Here is a 23,254-nt window from a genome sequence, read left to right as displayed (position 1 = left end):
AACGCACTCTGCGGAAAAAACACTGGGTCCAACAGAGGACGTTTGGATCAGGATGTGGAATAAAGCCCAGGTGAACCTACGTGGTCGCAGGGGATTCAAAGCCCGGCGTCTGATTCAAGGCCATCTCAAGAGCAGAGTTAGCGTAAGACACTACCAGAGGTCACAGATCTATAAATAAGACATGAACCAATAAAGCAGAGCACCCGAAAGCTTCCACAAAAAGAAAACGTTCACATCTGCACAGCCCTCGCAGCTCTCAAGAGCTACGCAATGGTTCGTCATACTGCTCACATGCAGAAAGTCTCATCAGCCCACTCCCTACTTTGGTACGGTATTAACCAGCTTACCAGGCACGGACTCGGGGCTTGGTTCTGCGTTGCCAATCCAGGTGCTTGTAGGCTGAAAAGACCATGTATAACCAGTTTCCAAGTCATGTGACCAACCACAGAGGTCCTCAGGGAGATCAAAATTGCAGTTGAAGTTTGCGGGCAGGTGGAAATCTTAGAGAAAGAAAGAGAAGCAAAATAAGGTTGGATCGAAAAATGACCTGCCCATGAAGAGATGCTATTAAAAAGCAACCCAAAATGAAAACAGCTGGCAAGCCATAACTACAGCAGAAAGCATGAAATCTCACTCACACTGATGCTTTTAACCTACTTCACATTTTGTTAGCTCCAGGGACCAGCCTTAAGTTCYGCATCATCAAAACGCTCACGTCATGTCCTGGGGCTGATCCACCAAAATAAGCAAATACAAAAGCAAGTACCAAATGCTTCCAGACTCTAATCAGCACCTTCCCTTCATTCCTTAGAGCAGTCAAATACTAAGTGCCTTCTTAAATGTCAAGGAAGAGCGCTTCCTGCGTGCCCCTGTGCTCCGCAGTTCCTTCTCTGGCTCCAAAAGGAGAATCTCAAGTGCTCCAGCAACCCAGCTCCTGAGTGACAGATCTAGCTATTTGCACCAGACGGGAGCTGTCTGTCAACACGGCGAGCTGTCACTCACCGCTTCATACCTTCGCATGGAAATGCCACCAGGGGAAACGTGGGGCCATGACGGTCTCAAGCGATAGGGTTGTGAGTGAAAGGAGCCGGCCCTTGTTTCCAGCTCTGCTATGGACACACCGCGTGGCCTTTGGGCCAGTCCTTTGGCCCTTAATCTGTGAAACAGGAACTGAGCTAATCCCCCCGTGTCAACAGCTCTGGAGGGCCTTCCCGCAGAGGCCAGCTTGCCTGCGGCTCGTGCCCTTGGCCTGGGAAGTAGATGTGAGGCTGCAGAAAGGAGCTGGGATGTCCCGAGCGCTCGGTGGACGTGCACGTAACAGAGACTAATTTTAGGCTGGGTTTTTTCCTGAGCAAAGAGGAAGTTTGAAGCCGCAGTGCCCCCGCAGCGAAGGGTGGCCGGGAGGAGGCGAGTGACTCAAGCGATAGGCACGGGGGATCTTTGCCGCGAGCGGCAGAGGGCTTGCTTTACGCGCTCCCGCGCGGAAATAAAACGGTGCRGGTCACGGACCCTTCTCTTCTCCTCTATTTGCACTCTGGAGAGCGGCATTGCTCCTCCTGGGCCGTCCCRGCAACACCCTCCTCGGTGGGGGACTGAGAAGGAAAGTCCTCGCTCCCGGCCACAGCCTGCCCCGCTGCCTCCGTCGCGCCGGCCGGCGCCCGGGAACCACGCCGCCGCTGCTGCGGAGCCTGCTGGGGACCTACACATCCTCCCAGCGGCTCCCCGAGCGCCCCGGCAGCCAGGGGGTGGCCCAGGCTTATCGCCGAGGCAAAGAAATGAGCATCAGGCCCATGTCGCTACTTCTGCAGCTTGCACTTCCAGCTCTTTCAGGCCCTCTCCCCGCGTCTAAACACTGCACCATCTCCAGGTGCTTGTGGCCTCCTCACAAGAGGCAGAAGAAATACGACAGCCATCTAGGACTAAGGGGATGAACTGCTGCCGGCAGTCAGCTTTCTCCTCTCTCCGCTGCCCGCACAGAGYGTCCTCCTAATTTTTAAGCGTCTGATATGAGGGTAGCTGATCCCCACCAGGCTGTAGGCTGTCCTCAGGACACCTGCCTCCTCTGCGCGTTGTGATCTACCACGGTGGTTGCGCGCTCCGTGGAAGGGGCCCTGCACGCTCAGCAGCCCCGGTCACCTTCYGAATTTACGACACCCGACCAGGAGGTCTGGTACGGAGGGAGCTCCGCACGAGGCCCTCAGTGACTTCCTTCAGGTCACCCAGGGAAACTGGGAGAGCAGCTCTTCAAGCCCTGTACCCTAGCCACCGAATTAGCCGCTATCTCTTGCTCTTGCATCCTTCCTTGATATCACTTATCAGATTTTGACTGGGGACTTTTYTGAGTTTGGCCTATCACTAACGATATTACTCAAAGCTTTCCGGGAATCAGCCCCATGTATAGGAGCAAATGGGAAGATAAGAGCCTTTGCTTAGCTCTTAACACATCATTCACTGGGATAAAGATTAACCGCTCTGATACATGCCCTCCTCTTCTCCACAGCTATCRCCGCACTCCGTTGCCTCTTCCTCCGTCGGGTACGGTGTGGTGGTCACGTCGCTATTCAGAGTGGGCACCAGTGTCTCTGCAGTGGGCTTCACGTCTGAAAAACACAGAGCAGAGATAACGTTTGGGACAGATGTTACAGAAAACCCCAGGTGGGAGGAAACACAGCGTACAGTTTTTTTCTCATGTTCGTACAACGGCAGGAAGAGATAGGACGAGAACACCAAGAAGTTTCCATGAGCTATGAGTGTCRGCAGGGCCTGAACTCCACGTGAACTGCCTTTTCCATATGGGACTTCCTTTGATTTAGAGTCCCTGCTGGACAGGGCTCTCCTCTAGATACATATCCTACTTCTTGTTCTTAATTTCTTAATCTACACTGGCGTGGGCAATCCAGTTGGCTATCAGTATTGGATAACGGAGATCACAGGCAGAACATCCTTTTCTTTCCTAAAGGCGTGTGACACGCAGGAAGAGCGCACACAACATTCCCACCAATTGTGCCAATTTATGAAACAAGTCGCTCAGCCCCACAGATGACGTAACCACCGACGGACCCAGAAAGTCCCTAACGCGCGCACGCGCGCTGGCTYGGCCACAGAAAGCATCTGGCTTCACGCCGCGGGTTCCTGACTGTGCTTTTAAAGTGTCTCTGTCCAACTTTCCTCTCTCCAACGCGGCCCGTGTGAAACAACCTCCGAGTAGGTGTCGGGGGAAACGCGAAAGGGAMGGATATGAAGATGGGCAGCGAACGACGCGAGGCTGCAGCCTGCTCTCCCTTGGCGGCCGTGCTAGCTGAGCGCAGCGGGCTTTACGCTCCCGCTCCTAAAGAGCCCGCTTCGCTCAGTCGTGTGCGGTCGCGGTTCTCTGTCGGCACCCTTCAGGGTGTCATTTAATAAAGCCAGAAGCTAAAGGAAATGGCCAAACACACTGAGTATYTTCCATAGGCTCCTTTTCCTCCTTTTATCTTCCTGTTATTAAACATGTTGCACATAAACTCTCAGGGTTTTCTTCTCTCTCTCTCTCTTTTTTTTTCTCTCCAGCAGCTCTCTTCTGTTCAGGGTAAAATACCAAATAACCTCAAAGTCTTTTAATTTGTAAGTTCAAATTTGTTACGACCCCATAAAACTCCAAATACAACGAGGAAGCAAATTGCAAACAGCCAGGCACAGAAAAAGGTCATAAAAAAAAAAAAAAAAAAAAAAAAAAAAAAAAAAAGCAGCAGGTGAAGGCAACATATCAAAAGCTGCAAGTTATTTGGAGCTGGCACATTTTTTCTTGGTTGTTGTTCTTGTATATTGAGATTTATAGCTGATATTTGACCATGCGGAAGGACCTTGAAAGCCAAGTCCCATACGGGACACAGATGCCGAGCGGATGTAAATCAGCAGCGCTGTGCTGCCCTGGACAAGCCTCGGGAATCTGTCTTGAACTATCAGTTGCCATGGCAGAGCCGCGACGAGATGGTTACGAGGGATAATGAAAATAGCAGGGAGGACAGCGTGACGTGTGAAAAGGAAAGTGAAAAAGGAGAGCTCTCTCCCGCTCGCTTTCTCGCTCCCCGGCCCGGCAAGCGCCTGTGCAACTGGTGGTAGCTGCCGATCAAAACGCAGAGTTACGGCGCGATTGGAGCCAGATGTCTGGAACTTCAAAGGAGAAAAAACCAGCTGCAAGCGAGCATTCATCAATGTCCGCTCCTCAGAGGGAGAAATCTGGCAGGCCTTTGAAGGCAGCCAGTTGCTTCATGACTTTCGAGCTACTAGCCAACTCGTTTGTGAGCCCAGCTGCGGTTAGTTGCCTGTTCGASTCGGTGTCTAAAGACGCTGGAGGCCGGCTGCAAACGGAGACGGTCGGGCAGGGTACGCCAGGGCTTGGGCCCTCACGCGCAAACGCTCGCAGTCGGCGGGTTTGGATCCATCTCCCAGCGGCGCTCCCGAGGAAGAGCCGCCGCCAGGGTCTCGGGCGCCAGCTCGGCAGCGCGTCAGGCCTCGCAGCAGGCAGGGCTGGCCCGGGCGCCGGCGGGCCACCGGCACGCGCGGCGAGAGCCACCGGCTGTCTCTGCTCTCCCGCTTGCACCAGCGATATAAATGCTCTTTATAACGTGGTGAAGCCGCAGGATTACGGGCCCTGCTCTGATTGCAAAGCTGAATGCCAGGAAATCAATAAAGCTACGAATATTTATGTCTTGGCCGCTGAGTTTTAAACATTGCTACGTGCAAAAGCCTAGATGGCCACCCTGGGAAACGGCCACCGAGCGCTCTGCCTGGAAAACGCTCGGGCTGGGGCCGCTCAGACTGAAACCGGCTGGGCCGGCGGCCGTGAAGGACAACCTGGACCAAAAGCGGCACGAGAGGCTGAGGAAGCCGAACCCCTGCGAGCCCTTGCTCGCCTCGGTTTAGGTCGTTTACACTGGATTCCCGGTTCGGGGGGAGATTCACCGTCGACCTCGAAGGTGACGAAGTATCACAGTTACTGGTGCGTACGTGTGTTTTACGCTTTGCTGCGCGTCACAGGAGGAAAAGGGTAGCAGAGACTCCACGAAAGGCTGGAGAAAAGCCCCGTGTCTTTTAAGCTTCCTAGAMCGGGCATTCCTAGAAGAGAATGCCTTCTGCAGATGTGCTTTTAAAATGGAAATCATGCCTCTTTACCGCTGACATCTGGAGACCAGATTCGGATTTAAGCAGATTATTAAAAAAAAAAGCAACAACCGCAAAAATAAAGGACACCTCGCCCCTGGCACTCGAAAGCTAGCRTCAGGCTGAACAAGCTGCCGGGCGCGGTCTTGGCTTTTGAGGACGAAGCCGCGGAGCTTCGGTCGCCGCTGGCACTCGGAAGGGGCAGGAGGCACCACCTCTGCCGGTCCCAGGGAGCGGTGGGACAGTCTCCACCTCCGCGCCGGCGGCGAGGGCGGCCGCAACGCGCTGCACTCGTGAAACACAGGCGAGCGAAAGCGAGCACCGCTCCCTGGGCTTAGCGGAGCTGTAGTCCCGCACCGCAGACTCATCTGCGAGGGGGCCCCGCGCACCGTCTCCGAGCGGCCGGGAGGGAGAAATAGCTGCCGGCCCCCGCCTCGCCGTTTCGGGCTCGGGGAGGGGGCGGACAGGCGAGGCGAGGGGGCTCCTACCTGTCCAGTCGCAGCCCAGCACCTCCAGGCGCATCCCAATTCCCGCGGGGGACCACCTCTCCGGGTGCACGCGGACRTACTGCGCGGGCACGGGCTCGAAGCGCCGCGCTTCGGGGATGTCGTAGTGGATGTTGCCCTCAAAAACCTGCGGGGAGAGAGCGGAAAGCCGGTGAGGAGGGTGGCRGGCGCCCCGCGAGCTCTCCGCCGGCCCCCGGGGATGGCTTGCCGTCTCGCCCRCGCTCGCAGCTCGCCGTCCACGAGCCGGCAGCGCTCCCCGCGCCAAAGGACCGACCCGATTTTCATTTGCGCGGGAAGATAGCCGGCTTGCGACAGGCTTCCCCCGCAGGGCTTGGGTCTGCACGCTCGCTTTCCCCCGCAGCCCAAGCACTGCTGCTTTTCAGCTTACGTGCCAGGACGTGGGGAATAAACACGGGGCTACAGATAGCACCAGGCCTTCTAAGACTCGCTGGTAGGTCGGGAGAACTTAGAACTCGCCCAAATCTACGCGTTCGCCTAGGGACCAAACAGGCAGCAGCAGCAAACTCGGCCATTCCTCAAGCTCCCTGCTGCTCCTGCGCTGCTAAGCAGAAAGATCAGTGGCAACTTCAGTGAAGTGGGGAGAACAGGGGGAATTTCCAGGTCCAGGATCCTCATACAGCAAATTTCCCAAGGAGAAGTTGTGACGTGCTTCACCCTCCTGTTTCAGAAGTGCAAGCCACAGCAGCAGCGTGCTTTCTCCTTCAACTCGGTAAGTAGTTTGTGCCGAACGCCATCCAACCCCCCATCGCGGGGGCTGTGGCCTGCAGGAGCCGGGCACAGCCGATGGTGCTGCTCACGTCCCCAGCCCTGCACTGGAGGCCACTTCTCCTCATGCCAAGCACTGGRGGGAAGTTCTGGACCTTTTGGTCCATAGCAAGAAACGAAGGGAAATTGCCCACCCGGAGGCAAGGTGGAACCTACAGCCTGTAGGACGGCTTATGGGCACGACCAGGGGACACGAGGAGGGTTTCATGGTGACGGCCCAAATCCCCGGACCTCTGAGAGGAGAGGAAGCTACTGATTTCCCAAGACCCCACTAGGGAGACTGGAGACAGCCAGCAACATACCCCCCTTCGCAGCCCTCCTGCTGTCCTGGGCAACACCTACCTTGGCTTGCATCGTTTTGGGGTCCTGGATGAAGTCCCAGTCCTTTCCGTTCATGCTGTAGGCCACCTTGAACTTCTTCACAAAGGAGCGCGACTCAGTGGCGGTCACGCTGTCGCCTCCACGAGCGCCCTGGATGATGACGCCCCTGACGTTCTTCGGGACGCCCAGGTCCACCTGCAGCCACTCCTCGCCGGGCTGGGCTTGGGGGACGCGTGGGAACCAGCCCGAGCGGCTGCTCACCAGGCGGGCCATGCTGGGGGACCAGTCGTAGCCCCTGACGGACGAGGCCGAGATCTGCGTGTCGGGGACGAGGCCGGAAAGCATCCCCAGCAAGTTGGAGCAGGGCGAATCTGCAGGGACGGCAAGGGCGTGAACGTCCGCGGCGGGCGAAGGGGGCGCCCCCGGGGCTTCCCGCGGGTTGAGCAATTGAGGGAGGCAATAAACCTTCTCGCTAGCGCCGGGCGCTTCCCCACGCGGCCCTCCCGGGGGCCCGGGGCCGGGCGAGTCCCTCACCGGTGATGCGGCAGCCGTACAGCTCCAGCCGCAGGGCGATGCCGTTGTGCCAGCTCTGGGGACGGATGCGCACGAAGCGGGTGAGCACCGGGCTGTGGATCTTGTTGAGCACCACTTCCGTGGCGTCCTCGTTCGCCTGGAACGTCTGCAAGCGGGGAGGGGGCGGAAACGCGGTCACGGCCTCTCCCGGCAGGGCCAGCGGGCGGGCCGGCAGCCGGCGCGGCGCGCGCGGGTGCTGCCCGGCCCCGGGCGAGGAGCTGCCGCCCGGGCAGCCCCCCTCCCCGAGCGGAGACGGCCTTTCGGAGGGGCTCGCGATCCGACGCGACGCGAGAAGGCTGCTGCCTCGCCAGATGGCCGCGATCAGCACCCGCCAGGCGGACCTCAGAGCCTCCCCGCGCGGTCACGGACGGGGCGCTCGTGCCTCCGGCTCGGTCCGCGGCGCCGGAGGTTGGAGCGGGAAGGGGGGAGACGAGCGCGCCCACTGGGGCGCGGTTTTGGACAGCCCCTGTGCCGCCAGCGCGACGCCCCAGGCCCCCAGGCTGCCGCGCGCCTCCCGCTCGCCTCGAAGCACGCAGGCTTTCGGGCCGSGTTAGTGCCGCCCGGTGACTGGGATCGGGAGCCGACGTGAACCTGGGCAGAMGTGCTAATCTGCAGAACATACACCACGCTGCTACCGTTCAGCGGCACAGCATGGTTTATGTGTTTTTAATATCCTATTTTGTCCACTCTGACCCCACTTCCCATCCTTTTCCTTGCTCGGCAGACACCAGATACCCTTTTCTCCAGSAGGAGGGCTGCAAGAGGAGTGGTTACTGCGAAGCGGCCCTCGAGCACGCGCGCGTGCTTCTCGTACGCGGGTGGGCGCTCGCACACGGGCGGCAGGGATGCATTTCCACACCACAGCAAAGCCTCCGGCTTTACGTCAACACAGCGGCTGACACACAACACCTTACCCCGAACCTAACACCGGAGGACAGGAAATGTTTTTCTGAGCCCCTGCAACTATTTTAGCACAAGCAGCACCACGCCAGGTCAGCCCGAAGGTCCCTCCGTGCCAGCGCGGCGGCTCTGACGGTGCCCCGAGCAGACGCTTGGGCACCAAAAGCCTGGAGAGCTCCTTCCCCTGGCAAACTCCTTCGCTTCCCACAACCAGCAGTTTGAAGGCTCCACGAGCCAAAGGTTGCATATGGACCAGCATGTTTAACAGTCACTGATGAGGTTTGCTGCTCTTTTCGGTTTAACATATTTCCCGTTTTGTTCTTTTTTAGCTCTCTTAGCACATACAAGCATCAGGGGCCAGAATCCAAATTTACACCAATATGCGATTTGTTGCTGACTTCTGCAAAGTCAAGCTTGATGGAAAGCAGAACCAGGACTGAGCCCAAAAGCTTCATCACTACCAAATGCATTGCTGAAAGCCTCTCTCACACAGCCTCGATCTCCACCACCTGCTTCCAGGAACAGCCTCAGTTCTGCTCTAGTCTTGGGGCCCAGTCATGTCCTCGGGCTGGATCGCGTTCAACCAGCTACGCAAGTTTGAGGACGGCTCTGAATCAGGGCCTGGGTGCTCCGGACTCCAGTCTGCGAGGGCAGAAGCGACACCGGACCCTCGGCTCTGATAGCAGCAGCGCTGGCAGGACCTGCCCCAACCTACTTCATTCCTGGAGAGCGCCAGCAGATCAGAGCTGGGTATCCAAGTCGGCGTAACGAAAGGGGCCCGGCTCTCGGAGGGCAGGTGCTTGGTGCTCTTAGGAAAACGGGCTCCTCCCAGGTATCTTGTCTCTAGCCCCCCTCCCAACGCATCGCGAGCGTGCGGGTCCCGTGGCCGCCGAGCGGAGCCCGCGGCCGAGCGCGTCTCGCCGCCCTGAAAATGCTGACTCCAGACCCAGAGAGTCCCGCTGACTTCCACGGGCTCTGCATCCTGCCTCAAATTAGCACTCGCGGCATGCGAAGCGCCAGCAGGAAAACGTGTGAAGTCGGGAGCGCCAAGAAAGCAGCGATTTCTTCCCCCTTACCGAAATAGCACATTGCTATTCCTCCCGTCCTCTCTGCTTTCCATCCCACTCAGCACGTATTTGGAGCCAAGTTTTCGAACGGCGCAAATCAACATGTCTCCGTCGAAGTACAAGAAGTCACAGTAATTTATACCAGCAAGGGGAAAAAAAAAAAAAATTCTGGGCTGCGTGAGGGACCAGCCCGGGAGGTGGCGGGAGCCGCGCGGCTGAGCTGACTCGCCGCGGAGCTCGGCGCCAAGGGCAGGGATGGGGGGGAAAAAAAAAAACCCCCGTCCTCGGGATGGAGGAGCCGCAGCGCCGGGCGCGTCCGACCCGAACCACCCCCCGACGCACCCCGCCGGCGCACACGGAGGCGGCGGGCGGGCAGATGGGGGGCTGTGGCCCCCCGGCCCCCCGGCGAGGGGCCCGGCGTCGAGGGGGGAGGAAGCGCCGCCGTCCCCGCGCGAGGGGCAGGCACGCCACGGAGAGGCATTTACTTATCCTGCAGCCTCAGGAGGCRTCTGCTAAGTTGAAGCCGGGATACGGGAAAGAAGCAAGGGTGGAATAAAGGAGCGAAAAAAAGGAGAGAGAGGGTCCCCCCCMCTTTTTTCCCCTCTCCTAATGAAGGGTGGAATAGAGAGCTGGAAGAAAGCTGGTAGGACTCAAGTGCCACGTCCCCATTTGGTGGCAACTCCTTTGGCTTTGGGCTGACACCAGCCTGCCCCTAGGGCCTTGCTCCTACCGCATCCCTCAGGGATGGGAAACCTGCGGCTGAAGTCCCTCGCGAGGGCAGGTTCCCGCCCGGGTCAGGCTCGGAAAGGTAAATTTCCTACCCCTGGCTACTCCGAAACCGCGGCCTGGCTGCAGTGTTTATTTAGCACATCTTCCCAGCCGGGGTTTTGCCGGTGAGGGGAAGGAAACGAACGCCGGACGGGGCGTTTCATCCGCGCCGGCAAAGGGAGGGGACGGCCAGCGCACCGGGAGCGCCGGGCGAGCGGGAGCTGCCGGGAAGCGCTTTGGGGAAGCGCCCGCCCGGGCCCCCGGCCCCCTTGCTCGCCCAGCGCCACCCCCAAGGTCCCAAAGCGYCGCTGCCTGCGCGCCGGCCAGCGCGGAGCCCGCCGCTCTGGCGGCCCGCCGCGCTCCTCGTTATTTACTGCCCGCTTTGTTCCGCGGGATGGCGCGATCCCCTCGCAGGATTTGCGCCCTTTCACTTCCAGGCCTCACTACCTCCTGAGCCGCAGCTTCACGCGGTTTTGTGATTGTCAACCCAGCATGCAGACGGGGCTGCGGCCGTAAAAGCTCAATGAATCTTGTATGGCAAAACACAGGCTGTGAAAGCATTCTCTCCTTCATTTGCAGTCAAAGAACATACTCTCGCCACCGCGAAAGATGCAACAGCAGCCAGGTTTTCCAAGGAACAGCGTYTCCTCATCGCTGTGCAGAGGAGAAAGGACCGTTTCTGCTCAGAGCATCACCGCGGCCTTCTAACAACTCGCCAGACAAAGCGTCCCTCAAAGATTAAACCCCCTGAAACCTCCCCGAGCTCTCTTCCCTCCCGTCGGCGGCAAGACTCACCACGGCGCGCGCAAAAAGAGACAACAGGGCCTTTACCTTGTGGTTTTTGCCATGCCGGTACATCATCCAGTCCTCCCCGTTGGTGCTGACCTCCAGCTTGTAGGTGCGGACGTAGTAGCCGTTCTGCGTTTCTCTGGAGACGGCTCCCTGCGTAGCGATGGCCGTAAGCACCGTCAGGAAGTGGAGGTCCACCTTTCCGGGAGGAAAAAGGGTCAGGAGAGGGAGCGGTGACCACCTGGGAGCCCAGACGGGCTTCGGAGGTCCTCCCTCCGCCTTTGAAATATGAGTAAGGTGCAAATTCAGCCTGTCTCGCTCCATCTGTGGCTGCACGCCGGATCCCCAAAGACCTGTAAGAACTGATTTTAATGGGCAAAAAAACCCTGGGCTGACTTCCACAGGACACTCGCAAGGAGGACCATGGGGCACAACTGATTAAGGATGTTAGCATCTGTCTGTATGGGGCGATCACAAAGCCTTCTCCTTGCCTCTCACCAGGCAGCAGGAGCTGCGCAGAGGCTGGAAGCTCACGTCCGTGAAAGCAGGACAGAGGCTGACTTTTCCCATGTAAAATAAAAGCATGATGTCCAATTAGCAAATGCTGCAGTTCCTGGCTTTCCCTTTCTTTTTTTCACAATGTGGGTTGAGAAAGGTCAGCAGAGCTGGCTTGGTAGCACTGCTATGAATGAAGAATGAGACATCTGCTCGAGGCAATGACATTTCACCACCTCCCCTCCTCAGTGCCCTTTAGCAGCGTCTCACAGCGATGTGACGCTGCCAGAAACCCTTTGTGGACAGAGACTGCGGATCTAGCCAGGTCCTGGGGAAAGCCTTTGCTCCGCCAGGCCCCTGCATGATGTTCAGCCCACTCGTGCTCCCAGCATCACTGCTGGGATAAATACTGTCCTAGCTGTTTTTCCACATGCCTCCTTGAGATTTTGGTCCTCAGGATGGTGGTGGAGCTCCCTGAGTCTGTTTGGAAAGCCCTCYGAGGTAATGGCGAGGATGAGGGGGCTGGAGAAGGTCAGCGGGTCAAGCCAGCTCTCATGCTGGCATCTGAATGGCAGGGCCTTGTCGGGGTGGCCTGACCCCTGGTAGAGCCGCTGGCCTAGCTCCAAGGCACTCGCCRCGGGTACCCTGGGCACCCCTGGGCCGCCCGCGGACGGCAAGCGCCCAGCAGCGCGCGTACCTGGAGGTACTCTTTGTTGCTGTCCACATTGGGGGTCCAGCCGTTGTCGTCGCTGTTGAGCCGGCTCTGCTGCGGCGTCCACCGCCCGTCTGAGTAGGTGGAGGAGGCGCTGATCTGCGCGTTGGAGATGCGGCCAGACTCCATCCCCAGCGGCGCGTTGCACTGGAAGTCTGGAGCGGGGACACACACCCAGAGCTCAGCTTGCGGGCCCTGTACTTCAAGGCGGCCACGAACTCTCCTCCCCAGCCATGGCCGAGCACAGCTGCCCGCCCGGGAAGACGAGCGGGTCTGCACCACCTTGCACGGTCGGCAGGCTCGTGGAGAGCACCGCAAAACTGAAGACGGGGTGGCTTTATATTCAGATGGCTTTTGSCAAACTAATGCAGTCCAGATCTTCCTCCACCTCCTCCTCCTTTGCACGGCTTTGGCACACAACTCTGCCCCTTCCTTCCATCCACCCACATCAAGACGTACCGAGACCCCTCGCCATCAAGTTCTCCATCTCCTTGGAGGCAGCAAAAGTGAAACATAAGCACTGACAAGGCGAGGAATGGACTGTTTTAAAGGTTTTGTGCGTACATATGCGCTGCTGCACAGGATATTAGGCCCATAGGAATTAACCGGCCTTGAACATGAAAGGATCTGGCATGCTCTTGTTTGAGCTTCCTCATTTCTAAGGCTTTTAAAAGTCACAATTAGCTCAATCTCATTGCACATCTCATATATTTTATGGCAGCTGTCCYGTTAAAACAACAACAGAGAAAATATTGATAGGAAATACTGCGTGGGCCAAAGCCCACTGCTGCTGTAAACCAAAGGAGCTCCACCAAACTGCCTGTGTTTTTAACGTCGCCAAGTCAACTCCAGGCTGGAAGTGACGGGCCAAGTTAAGATCTCAGTGGTGTCATTAAAGTTTCAATTTACACCCGCACAAATCAAAACAGGCCCGGCTTCCTAACGTTTCTTGTGCCTGGTTTCTCAAGCTTTCTGTGTCACTAGCGTTTTATTTCCCAGACTTTTTAAAGAAGAGAGTAGGAAAGGGACTAAAGCGCGGTTGAACAAAGAGCAGCAGGATGTACCAGGGAGATGTACCGTGTTCAACTCACGCAGCCTCAGCGGGGACGCCCCTACCTCGGCCTCAGCGCGAGGCTCCACCACCCAGCCGCCGCCGTCCTGCGCGTCCCTGCTCTCGGCCACGCGGTCGCAACCCAGGGGTCCCTGGCCCCCACCCCCAGGAGGGAAGGGCGCCCCGGAGGCGCTCGTGCTGCGGCGCAGCTCTCGGGGGAGCTCTCGCGAGCCGTAGCTCCGGTGCAGACGCGCCGCGGGAAAGCGAAACCTCTCGCAGCCTGCGTGTGCTAACACCAAGGATCAAAACGCTGCAAAGCRCACGGCTTACTGTCCTCGCACCGAGCTCGTTCTCCTCTAATAAGGGGTCTAAATCAAATTTTGGGTTGAACTGCTTCGAGCTTTGGGCATGTTTTAATTAGACATCTATGCAATTGCTGTCAGCACTTTGGGGCTGTACGTTTTTGGAAAACCAGAGGGAGGGAGGGAAGATCCCCCCACCGTCCCCCCCAGTCTTCAGCAATACTGCTGCACCCGCGGGGCTGAAGCCCTCCCCCAGGCCCTTTGAGCTGRGCACACGCAGCAAAAATTCACCTCAAATGGCATTAAGAAAACTTCACGAGCAAGCCAAAAGATAAGGAAAGGTCAGAAGACGTGACTCATCCTTCAGTCCCGTGGAAGGAGCGCACGTGGTGCTGGTGCCAGCCGGGGAGAGCAGCCCTGGCAAACGCGCCTCCAGCCCCGCTCGCGCCGCGCCRCCTCCCGCTCCAGCGCTCCCAACTTACTTTCCGGCACTTCCTGCTGGACCAGGTCGTAATGCGCGGAGAAGCCGTCCTTGGCCACCGCCAGGTCCGTGTGGAAAGTCAGCGAGAGGACGCCCGTGGTGGAGCGGATGTCCGACGGCATCTTGGTGCCGCAGTACCTGCCGATCAAGGGGCCGACTGCAAGAGGAAGAGCCGCCGAGGTAGCGCCGGCGCGCCCCGAGGGAGGAGGGCTTCGGGGACGGGAAACGGGGCCCAACGGGGCGGCAGCGGCGCGGCTCACCTTGCGGGATGCCGTCCCAGATGTCCAGCCAGTCGTACTTGCAGTCACCCTCCCCGGCCTGCAGCGGGTCGTGCTCCAGGTCGAAGATGAGGAAGTGGAGGAGGATCTCCGTCTTCGGCTTGGCGATGATGGTGAACACGCAGTCCAGGTTGTGCGGGTACTTGTCGGGGAAGCCCGGGGACTCGATCGTGCCGTTGGAGCCCGTGAAGTTCCTGGAGCAGTCCTCGGAGCCTGCAGCGGCGGGACAGACCGTGTGCGCCTGGGGGGCCCGAAACGGTGRCCGCCGGCCGGCCCGCACCCCGCCACCCCGTCCCTGCCGAAACGGCACCGAATAAGGACCCGGTTCCCAGAGGGGCAGCACAGACAGCTGCTTTTTGGAGAAAGCTCTCCCCGACCGCAGGTCTGCTGCTGCTCAGTGGGCTGCAGCCTCCCCTCCACTGGCACAGGCGTCTGCGCCTCAGTTTCCCCTTCGGATAAGGACCGTGGCGGGGGGGTGCAAACGTCTCTGTCATCCCTTGGCAACCCCCTGGCAAGGCAAAGCCCCGCGGGGAAGGAGACGCTGAGCCTGGGGCCGGAGCGGGGACCGGGGGGCCGCCCCGCGGAAGCTGCCGACCGCAAACGGGAGCGCGCGCGCCCCGCGGCCGCGCAGGGCCGCTTTCGTCCCCGCGGCCCCCCGGCTCCCGGACGCTCGGTCCTGCAGACGCTCGGGCGTCGACCGGCTCCGAGTCGCGTCGCCGCAGGAGGGGGGAGCTCCGAGCGCTCCTAAAGGAGGGACGATCCCCGCGCAGCCCTAAACCGCGCGCGCCGCGGGAAAGGAGGCACCGCCGGTGCTCCTGCGGGACAAGAGCTACCGCGTGCTCCCAAGACGCGCCGCCACGCACCACTAACTCCTCTGCCTTCGCAGAGGCAGSACAAAACAGACCCGTCTAACAAATAAAACGGGGAAAAGGAGCCTCTTCCCTGCGGAGAACCTGCTCAAAGCCACACTGGAAGCGGGGCCAAGGCACCTCCTTGTGCAGGTGGCCGTGGCCAGCACACACTGACCTGTCTTGTAGATCTCGTAGCGCAGGGAGAAGCCGGCGCCCTGCCTGGCGTAGTCCGACGTGAACTTGATGTAGAGAGAGGAGCCAGAGGAGATGATGGTAGGAGGTGCTATGTTCCCGCAGTGCTTGCCCAGCAGGTCTGCCGCTTCGCTGTCCCCGTCCCGGATCTCGATGAAGTCGTACCTGCGGAGGCCGGGAAACGGCAGTGAAGCCGCCAGCCCAGGAGACGCCGCGGGAYGCAGGCACTGCTTTGCGCATGCCACAAGACCATCGTCCAGACAGGTTTGGGGGACTCTGTCGCCCCCTGCACCCCACCCACCCGTGCAGCTTTCCCTTCTGTGTGTCTGGCTGCATCTAAGTCTCATCCCCCATCGCTGCTGACATCGTTAATTTACYGCACCCGCATACGCTCCAGCTTCAAAGCTGGCTTAAAAATTTAGGACACAATTAGCTTGCGTTTCCACWAGACTGCTTTGGCACGGGAGAAGCTCAGACACAGCCCTCCGAGGGCTGCTCTCCTCCCCTTCCATCTCTCCCGAAGTGCTACTGTGCCACTTAGCCCAGCTCTGGCAGCCGGCACGTCACGGCCCCCCTTATTCCACTATCCAGGTGGGATTTGGCCAAGCACGTACCAAACGTTACCCAAGAAGTCAACGTCCGATCAACACGAGCAGGCGGCTATTCCGTGCGCTGCCTGACACCGCGTTGGTCCYTCAGCAAGTGCGGCTGCTACGCTTACTTAGCGCTTGGACAGCAACACCGACCCTCTTTTACAAAGTGCTAACCAAAGATTTTGGCTGGCTGGCGAAATCCCCASCGGGGCTTCCCTCCGACCGCCAGCYAGGCCGTGACTGGGTAGCAGCGGGCGCTGCACGCGGCGGAGAAGCAAACAGCTTCTACGCGAACATCTTGTTCTTCTTCAGCTGCCTTCCAACACGCTCGCTCTCCCCCCTTCCCCACCKCCGGCCAGCACGCTGCCGTTTACAGGAAACGCCCGTCTCTCCTCCGCCGCGTGCTCGCTTTGTATCAGCCTGCTTGAACAACAGGCTGCAGCTCCTCTCGCGGGGACGGGGAGGGAAGGCGCGCTGCAGCGTGCCAGGAGTCTGCCCTTCTCCCTTGTCACGAGATCTCCCGTGCGGGAACCGAGCGCCGAAAGGAGAAGCAGCTCGCTGGATACAGGGTGATCCTCGTGTGACTCGTTCCTCTTCTGCCCAGCACGCGTCGGCAGGCAGCAGACTCGCAGCAAGCTTGCAGGAGCTCGCTGCGCTCCTCCACGAAGGAAGGTGGCCCCAACGGCTTCGGTTCCCCTCTTTTCCGGGACTAAACCCAGCTGGGAGCCAGCAGATAAATCCCGTCCGTGCCAGACCCAGCAGCTAGCCAGCCTTTCACGTGGTTACGGGCCCAAGGGGCTTGGCCAAGGTGCAATAAGCCAAGCGACCTTGAGAAGCGCCTCCGGTGAGGAGCACTGGCCCAGGAGGAACGTTTGACTTCGCCGATGGGTGGACACAGACGGATGTCAGCGAAGAGCTCTGCTCCGTGCAGCTTCCTATAACCTCATCACCCCGACGGCACCCGCAGCGACCCTCCTAGCATCCATCACGTGTGGCTGGTACCATCTTCTCCCGGGGGAGGAGGAACACAGACGGCAGTGCTTCTTCCAAGCAGAGCTTTCCCCTCCTTGTTTGTCTGTTTGTTTGAAGTCGCACTGAGCAAACAGCAGGGACGTTTTGTTCTCCGAGCAGTGACTTGATMTCACTGCACGTGTAGCCCTTTCACACCTGAAGTTCAGGGCTGTGCCCCAAGACTACCAGCTACCAGTGAAATCGTGTATATTTGGCAAAAACGAATCTGGCAGAAATGTGAATGTTGGCAAAACATGGGTAACGTACTAGATTGCAAAAGCTGCCACGTGCATGGCACAGGTTATCCGCATCGCAGGGAAAAACATCTGCTTGCATCCTCGTGGGGCTGCAACTCGCCAACGCAGTACATGGCTTCAACCACTGCAATGAGCAGAGCTCCTGGTGTAGCCAACGCACAAAACACCCTGCCGCCAGCCGCGTGGCTCAGAAACCAACCCATGCTGCAGAAGCAACTTCTGAAGCAAATTCTGGACCAAGAATTATTTGCTTAATGAATGGGTGAATAACTTCCAATAATACATACAATTTGGGAATATTGCAATCTGCTCATGGCCAATCTGCAAATGGAAAATGAAAAGAAYGAATCGAGTAAGTAAATCATCAGGAAATATTTGCTTCTTTCTAAATTAAACCCTGTTTGGCTTCATCCGAGCATCTAACTGAGCTTTCTCCTACTGGAGCTAATCCTTAATAAATCAAATGTTGCAAACAACTAAAGAAGCCCCTAGGAGAAGGTCAGGGAGTCGTTTTTGCCAAATGCGAAATGAACATAAACACATACGAGTTTTCTAGTTAAAAAACCTTGGCCCAAGCCCTCCACTCCTCATGAGGCAAAACCGTCTTCCTTCAGGTCACGTAAACTGTGAATTGGGACAAGATTACAGTCAGGAGATGTTTCCTATCCAGATGTACTGCAAGAGCATGTACCCGTTAAGCTTAAGGCCTCGGAAACGAGCCACCAGAGAGGCCCCTTCCCAAGCACACGCAGTTCAGCGCAGACACCGGCTCATCCCCACCGCAGACTCYTTTGGCGGCGCGTGCTTCGGTCACGTCCACGCATTGGCCCACGATCAAACACGGTGATTAAACCCCATTCCCTTCATGTTGGGTCACCGGCCACGTTAAAATCTAGTTTGGCCAGAACTTTGCTTCTGTTGAGCTTATGCGTGGTTTCCAGATTTAGTTCTTCCCATGTGAAACACGAGAAGAAAAGTTGGAAGGAAGAAAATCCAACCCTGTGGATGCTTTCTTCTCTAACCATCTCATTTCCAGATAATTATAGCCTAGCTCACGGCTGGGTGGGACACAAACCCATGCGGCCTGCAAACCGTCTCGACCAGTCCCCGGCAATTCACATTTCTCTCCTACAACCGAACGCGCCGTTCCAGCCAAGGGCCACCAGCGCGCTCATGGGCTGAGCTCTCTGCCATTACCTCTGCCGGGGGAGCTGCGGTGTCCGAGGCCACGTTTCAGGCCCGCTTCTCCTCCTCGTCTGGGCATCGCTCCACGGAGGCAACCACAAATACGAGGGGGTTAGGGTGTAGCATCCGCAACCCACAAGGAGGGTCAACGGATTAGGCAAGCTGTCTTGCAGGGAAGGTGACCACAGCATAACAGTTATTTTCAGCAGCTGTCTGAGCAGGAAGGCCAGTCAATTGGTTTAAAACCATCTCAAGCAAGCACAGTTCCCACCAGGGAGTTTTAAAGCAGGGAGGCAAAGCTAAAGTGCTTTTAACTACCCAGACGRCGGGGGGTTGAGAAGGGAGGGGACCTGCGCTGCCGAGATGCTCTTCTTGGAGCTGTTTAACGGAATTAAGCGGAAAACATACCTTGCTTACAAATATTGCTGCGTTTTTATTAAAGATTTCTAGCAGAAAGTGCTTTGCTGATGCTAAGAGAGCTTTTATAAACTAATTATAAAGCACTTCTAACGCCTGTATTACCCACGCTCGCTTGCTYTTTCCTGCTGCCAACCCGCTGCTTCCCGGTCTCCCGCTCCCCTGCGCCTTCTCGGCGGCGGTGGCTTTGCCGCCGGCCCTCCAAGCGGAGCCGCGACAACGGCGAGCAGCGCCGGCAGCCGCGCGCCCGCCTCTTCCACCCCGCTCTGCGGCGGAGGGGCTCGCCCGCTCCCCGTCCCCCGGGGCTGCCCGGACCTGCCGGCTGTCCACCCGGCGGCTGGCGGGCTCCGGGACGGCTGCGACCCGCCCCGGGACAGCACGGGAGCGCCCGGGCCGGCACGGAGCTGAGCCGGCTTTCCGGTGCTCGCCAAGCAGGAAGGAGCCACGGGGCTCCAACCCGAGCTTCCCCGACGCTTCATCTGGAGCTGGGAAGCTCAGTGCCGCGAACACGACGCCTCCCTCGAGGGCTCTGGTTTTGAGGAGCCGTTGTAACAACCACAGGGATTTACTTTCCTATACCCGTGCTCCAGGAAAAGCCTGTTTCCCGGGCCCGGGCTTGCAGCTGCAGTACGAAGGTGGCTCAGAAGCAGCGAAGCAGCAGCTCCGCGCCAGCTCTGCCGCCCAGGGGCGGCTGGAATTAATGCCCATTACACGCTAGCCGGCCTCGCCGATTCTTTCGGCATCGCCACCCATCTTCGTGCTCTCCCATGTTCCACCTTCAAACCAAATCATTATTTCATGGGCAGCTGCATTTTATATGTATATATGTATATATATATATATAAAAACAAATCATAGAAAAGTTTTCTTGTCTTTCACAGTCTTAAGCAACCGCAGGACATACCCTACAAAGGTTACATTGCTGCAGAMAGCACTCGCGACTTTTAAATACTACTTTTTTTTTTTTTTTTTTAAATAGTCACGGGAGCAGAGGCAAACACCTTTGCCATCTGACRAAACCAGAGCTACAAAGTTTGATCTTAGCTGCCAGTACTTAATCAAGGTAATTAATTATAAGCGTGGCAGATGACTCGGARCCTCCTTTGACTTGAACTGCTTTTACACCTGTGTAACTCATCATTTTAAGGGCAATYGCTCCTAATCTGCGCAGAGGCGAGGAGAGAGTCAGAATAAAACCCTCCGAGCTGAAGCCCTTGCAAGGGGTTTTCCACGGCTGGTGTCACCGCGATGCGGTGCTGGCAGCGGGAGAGGCAGCCTGGGCTGCGTGCCTCTGCGCCGAACGCCTCGGCACTCCTCCAAAGATTTTCTTCCTTTTTTTTTTTTTGTTTGAATTTGCTACATGCAATTGCATCTTGAGTAACCGCAGCGCCGCGGAGTTTTGTAATCGCTCCACTGTGCCTCGGATTATCGTTTTATCCCCTCAAAAAATCTGACCAGAATTTCTGAGAAATAGGGTGGGGGGGGGAATCCAGGCATCCAGTCAAGAGAAAGGAGAGATGGAGAGAGAGAGAATAACCTCAACAGATTGGAAAACGTCTTCAGAAACGCCTCAAAGACAAAAAAATGGAAACGGCGGGGAGSCTCGGATTGCGTTTCCCGGGCTGCTTCACCCCGTAGCGGGGCGCGGACAGGGAGAGCCCCCGGCGCCGCGCCGCGCCGTGCCGCTCTCCCGCGGCGCCCGGCAGGAGAAACCCCTCCTCGCGCAGGAGGACGAGGCGCCCGAACGGCGCTGGAGGGGCTTGCTGCAGGCTGCTGCGCAGGAGAATTCATTCCCGCCTCCAAAGCGATCTCTATAAATTCCTCCCCCTTCTATCTTCAGCCAAGGGGGTCTTTTGTTGCAAGACGTCCCTGGTATCCTTTGCGTGGCGGGGGGACCATGGTAAAACGGGGAATTAAGTAGACAAGCCCTGCCGCGAGCAGCCCCCCTCGCCGAGGCGCTCTGCCGTCTGTTGCTGCTGCAGCCGAGCGGAGGCAACTCGCAGCCCTTCCCTACCCCGGAMCGCAGGACACTTGAGAAACTGCATTTGCACTTTCCTCCTTCTGCTACAATCCATCTGTGGAAAGAACTAGACTTTAGTTTCTTTGTCATTTTACTGTCACCACTCACAGACACTCCAACACTACCAGAAAGAAAAAAAAATGTATATAATAAATAAATAAAAACCACCAAGCGCAAGAGGGAAACGTACTGCCGGAAAGCAGCAGAGCGGGTAGAAGACCGCGAGCAAACGTTTGCTCTGCCGCTTTGCGGATGGGGGACACCAGGTCCCAGCACCTTCTCAGGGCAGCGGCTGGGGCCAGCGTCCCCCAGCTGGGCAGCAGGACAGGGATCTCCTCGGGGCCCGACCSTCACGCCGTGCTCCGGCTCCGGCCCAGGAGGAGGACGTCCTCCGAAGGGACGTCCCAAGGGCTGGCTCAGCCGCGAGACGCCCGAGGAGCCGGCGGTAACCGGGACCAGATGCCCCTCGTTCGCCCTTGCTTTCCTCCGCACAAAGCCGTTTGCTCGCTTCGACCCGCACCGAACCCGTGGCCAAGCATCAACAAGGTCGCACGAACAGAGCCCCGAGCAGCCCACCGAGCAATTTCCATCCCGCGCTAAGGACGGGGGGTCTCCCCTGGACCGGCCCGCCGGCGGGGAGCCTCTGACACCGAAGGCGACGGGCTGCGCTCGCGGCGCGTGGCGCATCGGTTGCTTCCCCCGACACGCCGTTACCGCGGCCCTCGCGCCTCCGGACCGCGGGGGAGAGACAGGCTGAGAAGGGGGACRGGGAAGGGGAGAGGTCTCCAGGGGTCTCCTTCGATTGGGTTGTTGGACATCCGAAGAAATCCCCATCTGCCACATTTAAAGACACAGAGAGATGTTTTGCTCATGAACAGCAGGAAGGAAAAAATAAAATAAAATAAATAAAAAACCAGAGGGCTTTCAGGACAGAAAGCCTAAAAAATGTATGTATATATATATATATATACAGATATATCTCAAATGGGTCACAAAACTTCAGCAAGTGGCAGTGGACGCGGACAAATGGCGAGTCCCCTCTGCCGATCCCCGACCATGCTCCTGCCCACGATCAGCTGCCAGCCATCRGCGTCACCAAAGGCCTAACGCGAGCGCCGGTCCTTACCCCTTCCCTTTTCTTTGCAAAAACAAAATTATAGCGCGAAGAAAGCGTCACGGAACCGCTCACGGAAGAGGAAGGAAGCTGAGCAGCTGCCTCGACCCCCGTGCCGACAAGGGCACGGGCAGGGGGCTTACTSCTGCTTCTTGCTGGACGTCCCCCGGCCACCCGCAGCTCCGACGGGCCCTGGGGGTTCCCGATACGCTGCCCGCTGCCTGCCCGGGCGCCCGGGGCCCCGCCGCCGACCGGCGGACGCCTCCTCACGGAGGAGGGTCGCTCCCTCCCTCGCACCCGCTCGAGGCTTTCGGAAARCTCGGCGCTGATCCCCGGCCACGGGCAACCAGACGCTTCTTCTGCGTTCGGGGGCCCCTGGGGGGCCCCTGGCCGGCTGCCTCCCGCGCGAGGGGCCGGAGGCTGCCGTCGCTAACCCGCTCGCTGAGGCTTCGTTTTGGAAGACGACGGGGATTACGAACCACACGGGAGATACCGGCCAAAGTTTAAAACAAAGCACAAAACCTCATTTGAGGACGAGATGAGCTGCAGCGTCATGTTACCCACACTGAACTATTTCCTGTGCGCTGGAAACATTGCTTCTGGCTGCCCACACCGCAAGCGTACCACCAAGTAAATGCCTTTCTTAGTATCTCATCTGCGACTTCTCCCGCCTGCGACGTTAACACTCAACTTCTCCAGCGCTGCAGGAGCTTCTCCGGCCTTGCAGGAAGTGCAGTCACTTCCCGTTGCATCCCACCACAGGAGCCCTCAAACCTCGGCTTTCTGCAGCGCGGGAAGCGTTAGGAGATGCTCGGGCCGCCGGAGGGGCCCTTCGCCGGCCAGCTCGCCCCACGTGCCCGACCTGCTGCCGGCTGGCCGGGAGGTGCCAACGCTGCGGCAGGCGGCGGGGAGCCGCGGGCGGGAGGAGGAGCCCGACCCTGCCGCCCCGTCACCCTGCTTTTTGCCTGCTTTTGGAGCCCCCGGCCCACGTGCGTCTCCGGGGTCCTCTGCCACGGCGTGCATGTGCCACCAGAGGGGGCTGCGAGCTGCCGCGGCGGCCCCCCAAGTCCGCTGCGGTCTGGCGCGGAGTTACTCATCCTCTGCTTGGGCAGCGTGTGCTGGGAAGCTCTGCGGAAAAAACCTGCTGGGGCCGCCTCGCTACAGCTTGGATTAAAAAAAAAAAGCAGCTTTTAACGGTCCAGAGGGACCTGCTGGGGCTTCAATTACTCCAAATTTCTCCTTTCACGTTGGTCGGGGCGGGGGGAGGCACGCAGCGCCTTCTGCCTTAGAACGGGTTTTAGGAATGTAAATGTTATGCTTTATGAGGGAGAAACTTTAGCCTAATAAGGCAAAACGAAACGCCGACGGAGGAAGGCCCGAAGGAAGCGGTTACGGAGGTCCACCTCCGGCAGCTGGAGCGCCCCGGGCAGCCCGGCCGGCCGGCCC

General features: G+C 58.4%; 1 protein-coding gene across 1 annotated transcript in view; it reads right to left on the bottom strand.

Annotated features, from left to right (window-relative positions):
* The window catches only part of NRP2 (neuropilin 2), a gene marked incomplete at its 5' end in the record, with an annotated part of 29,162 nt that overhangs the window by 5,164 nt on the left and 744 nt on the right, over nucleotides 1-23,254 (bottom strand). The window contains 10 exons of the mRNA XM_085299550.1: nucleotides 348-500; nucleotides 2,484-2,600; nucleotides 5,628-5,772; nucleotides 6,774-7,123; nucleotides 7,287-7,431; nucleotides 10,892-11,047; nucleotides 12,042-12,211; nucleotides 13,892-14,047; nucleotides 14,151-14,381; nucleotides 15,195-15,376. Coding sequence (XP_085155676.1) covers nucleotides 348-500; nucleotides 2,484-2,600; nucleotides 5,628-5,772; nucleotides 6,774-7,123; nucleotides 7,287-7,431; nucleotides 10,892-11,047; nucleotides 12,042-12,211; nucleotides 13,892-14,047; nucleotides 14,151-14,381; nucleotides 15,195-15,376 — 1,805 coding nt within the window. The remainder of the gene's footprint in view (nucleotides 1-347; nucleotides 501-2,483; nucleotides 2,601-5,627; nucleotides 5,773-6,773; nucleotides 7,124-7,286; nucleotides 7,432-10,891; nucleotides 11,048-12,041; nucleotides 12,212-13,891; nucleotides 14,048-14,150; nucleotides 14,382-15,194; nucleotides 15,377-23,254) is intronic.

The sequence above is a fragment of the Rhea americana genome, unplaced genomic scaffold (genome assembly GCF_003343005.1).
Source record: "Rhea americana isolate MKP2758 unplaced genomic scaffold, rheAme1 scaffold_15, whole genome shotgun sequence".
NCBI classification, from domain to species: domain Eukaryota; kingdom Metazoa; phylum Chordata; class Aves; order Rheiformes; family Rheidae; genus Rhea; species Rhea americana.
This window is presented reverse-complemented; position numbering and strand designations above follow the sequence as displayed.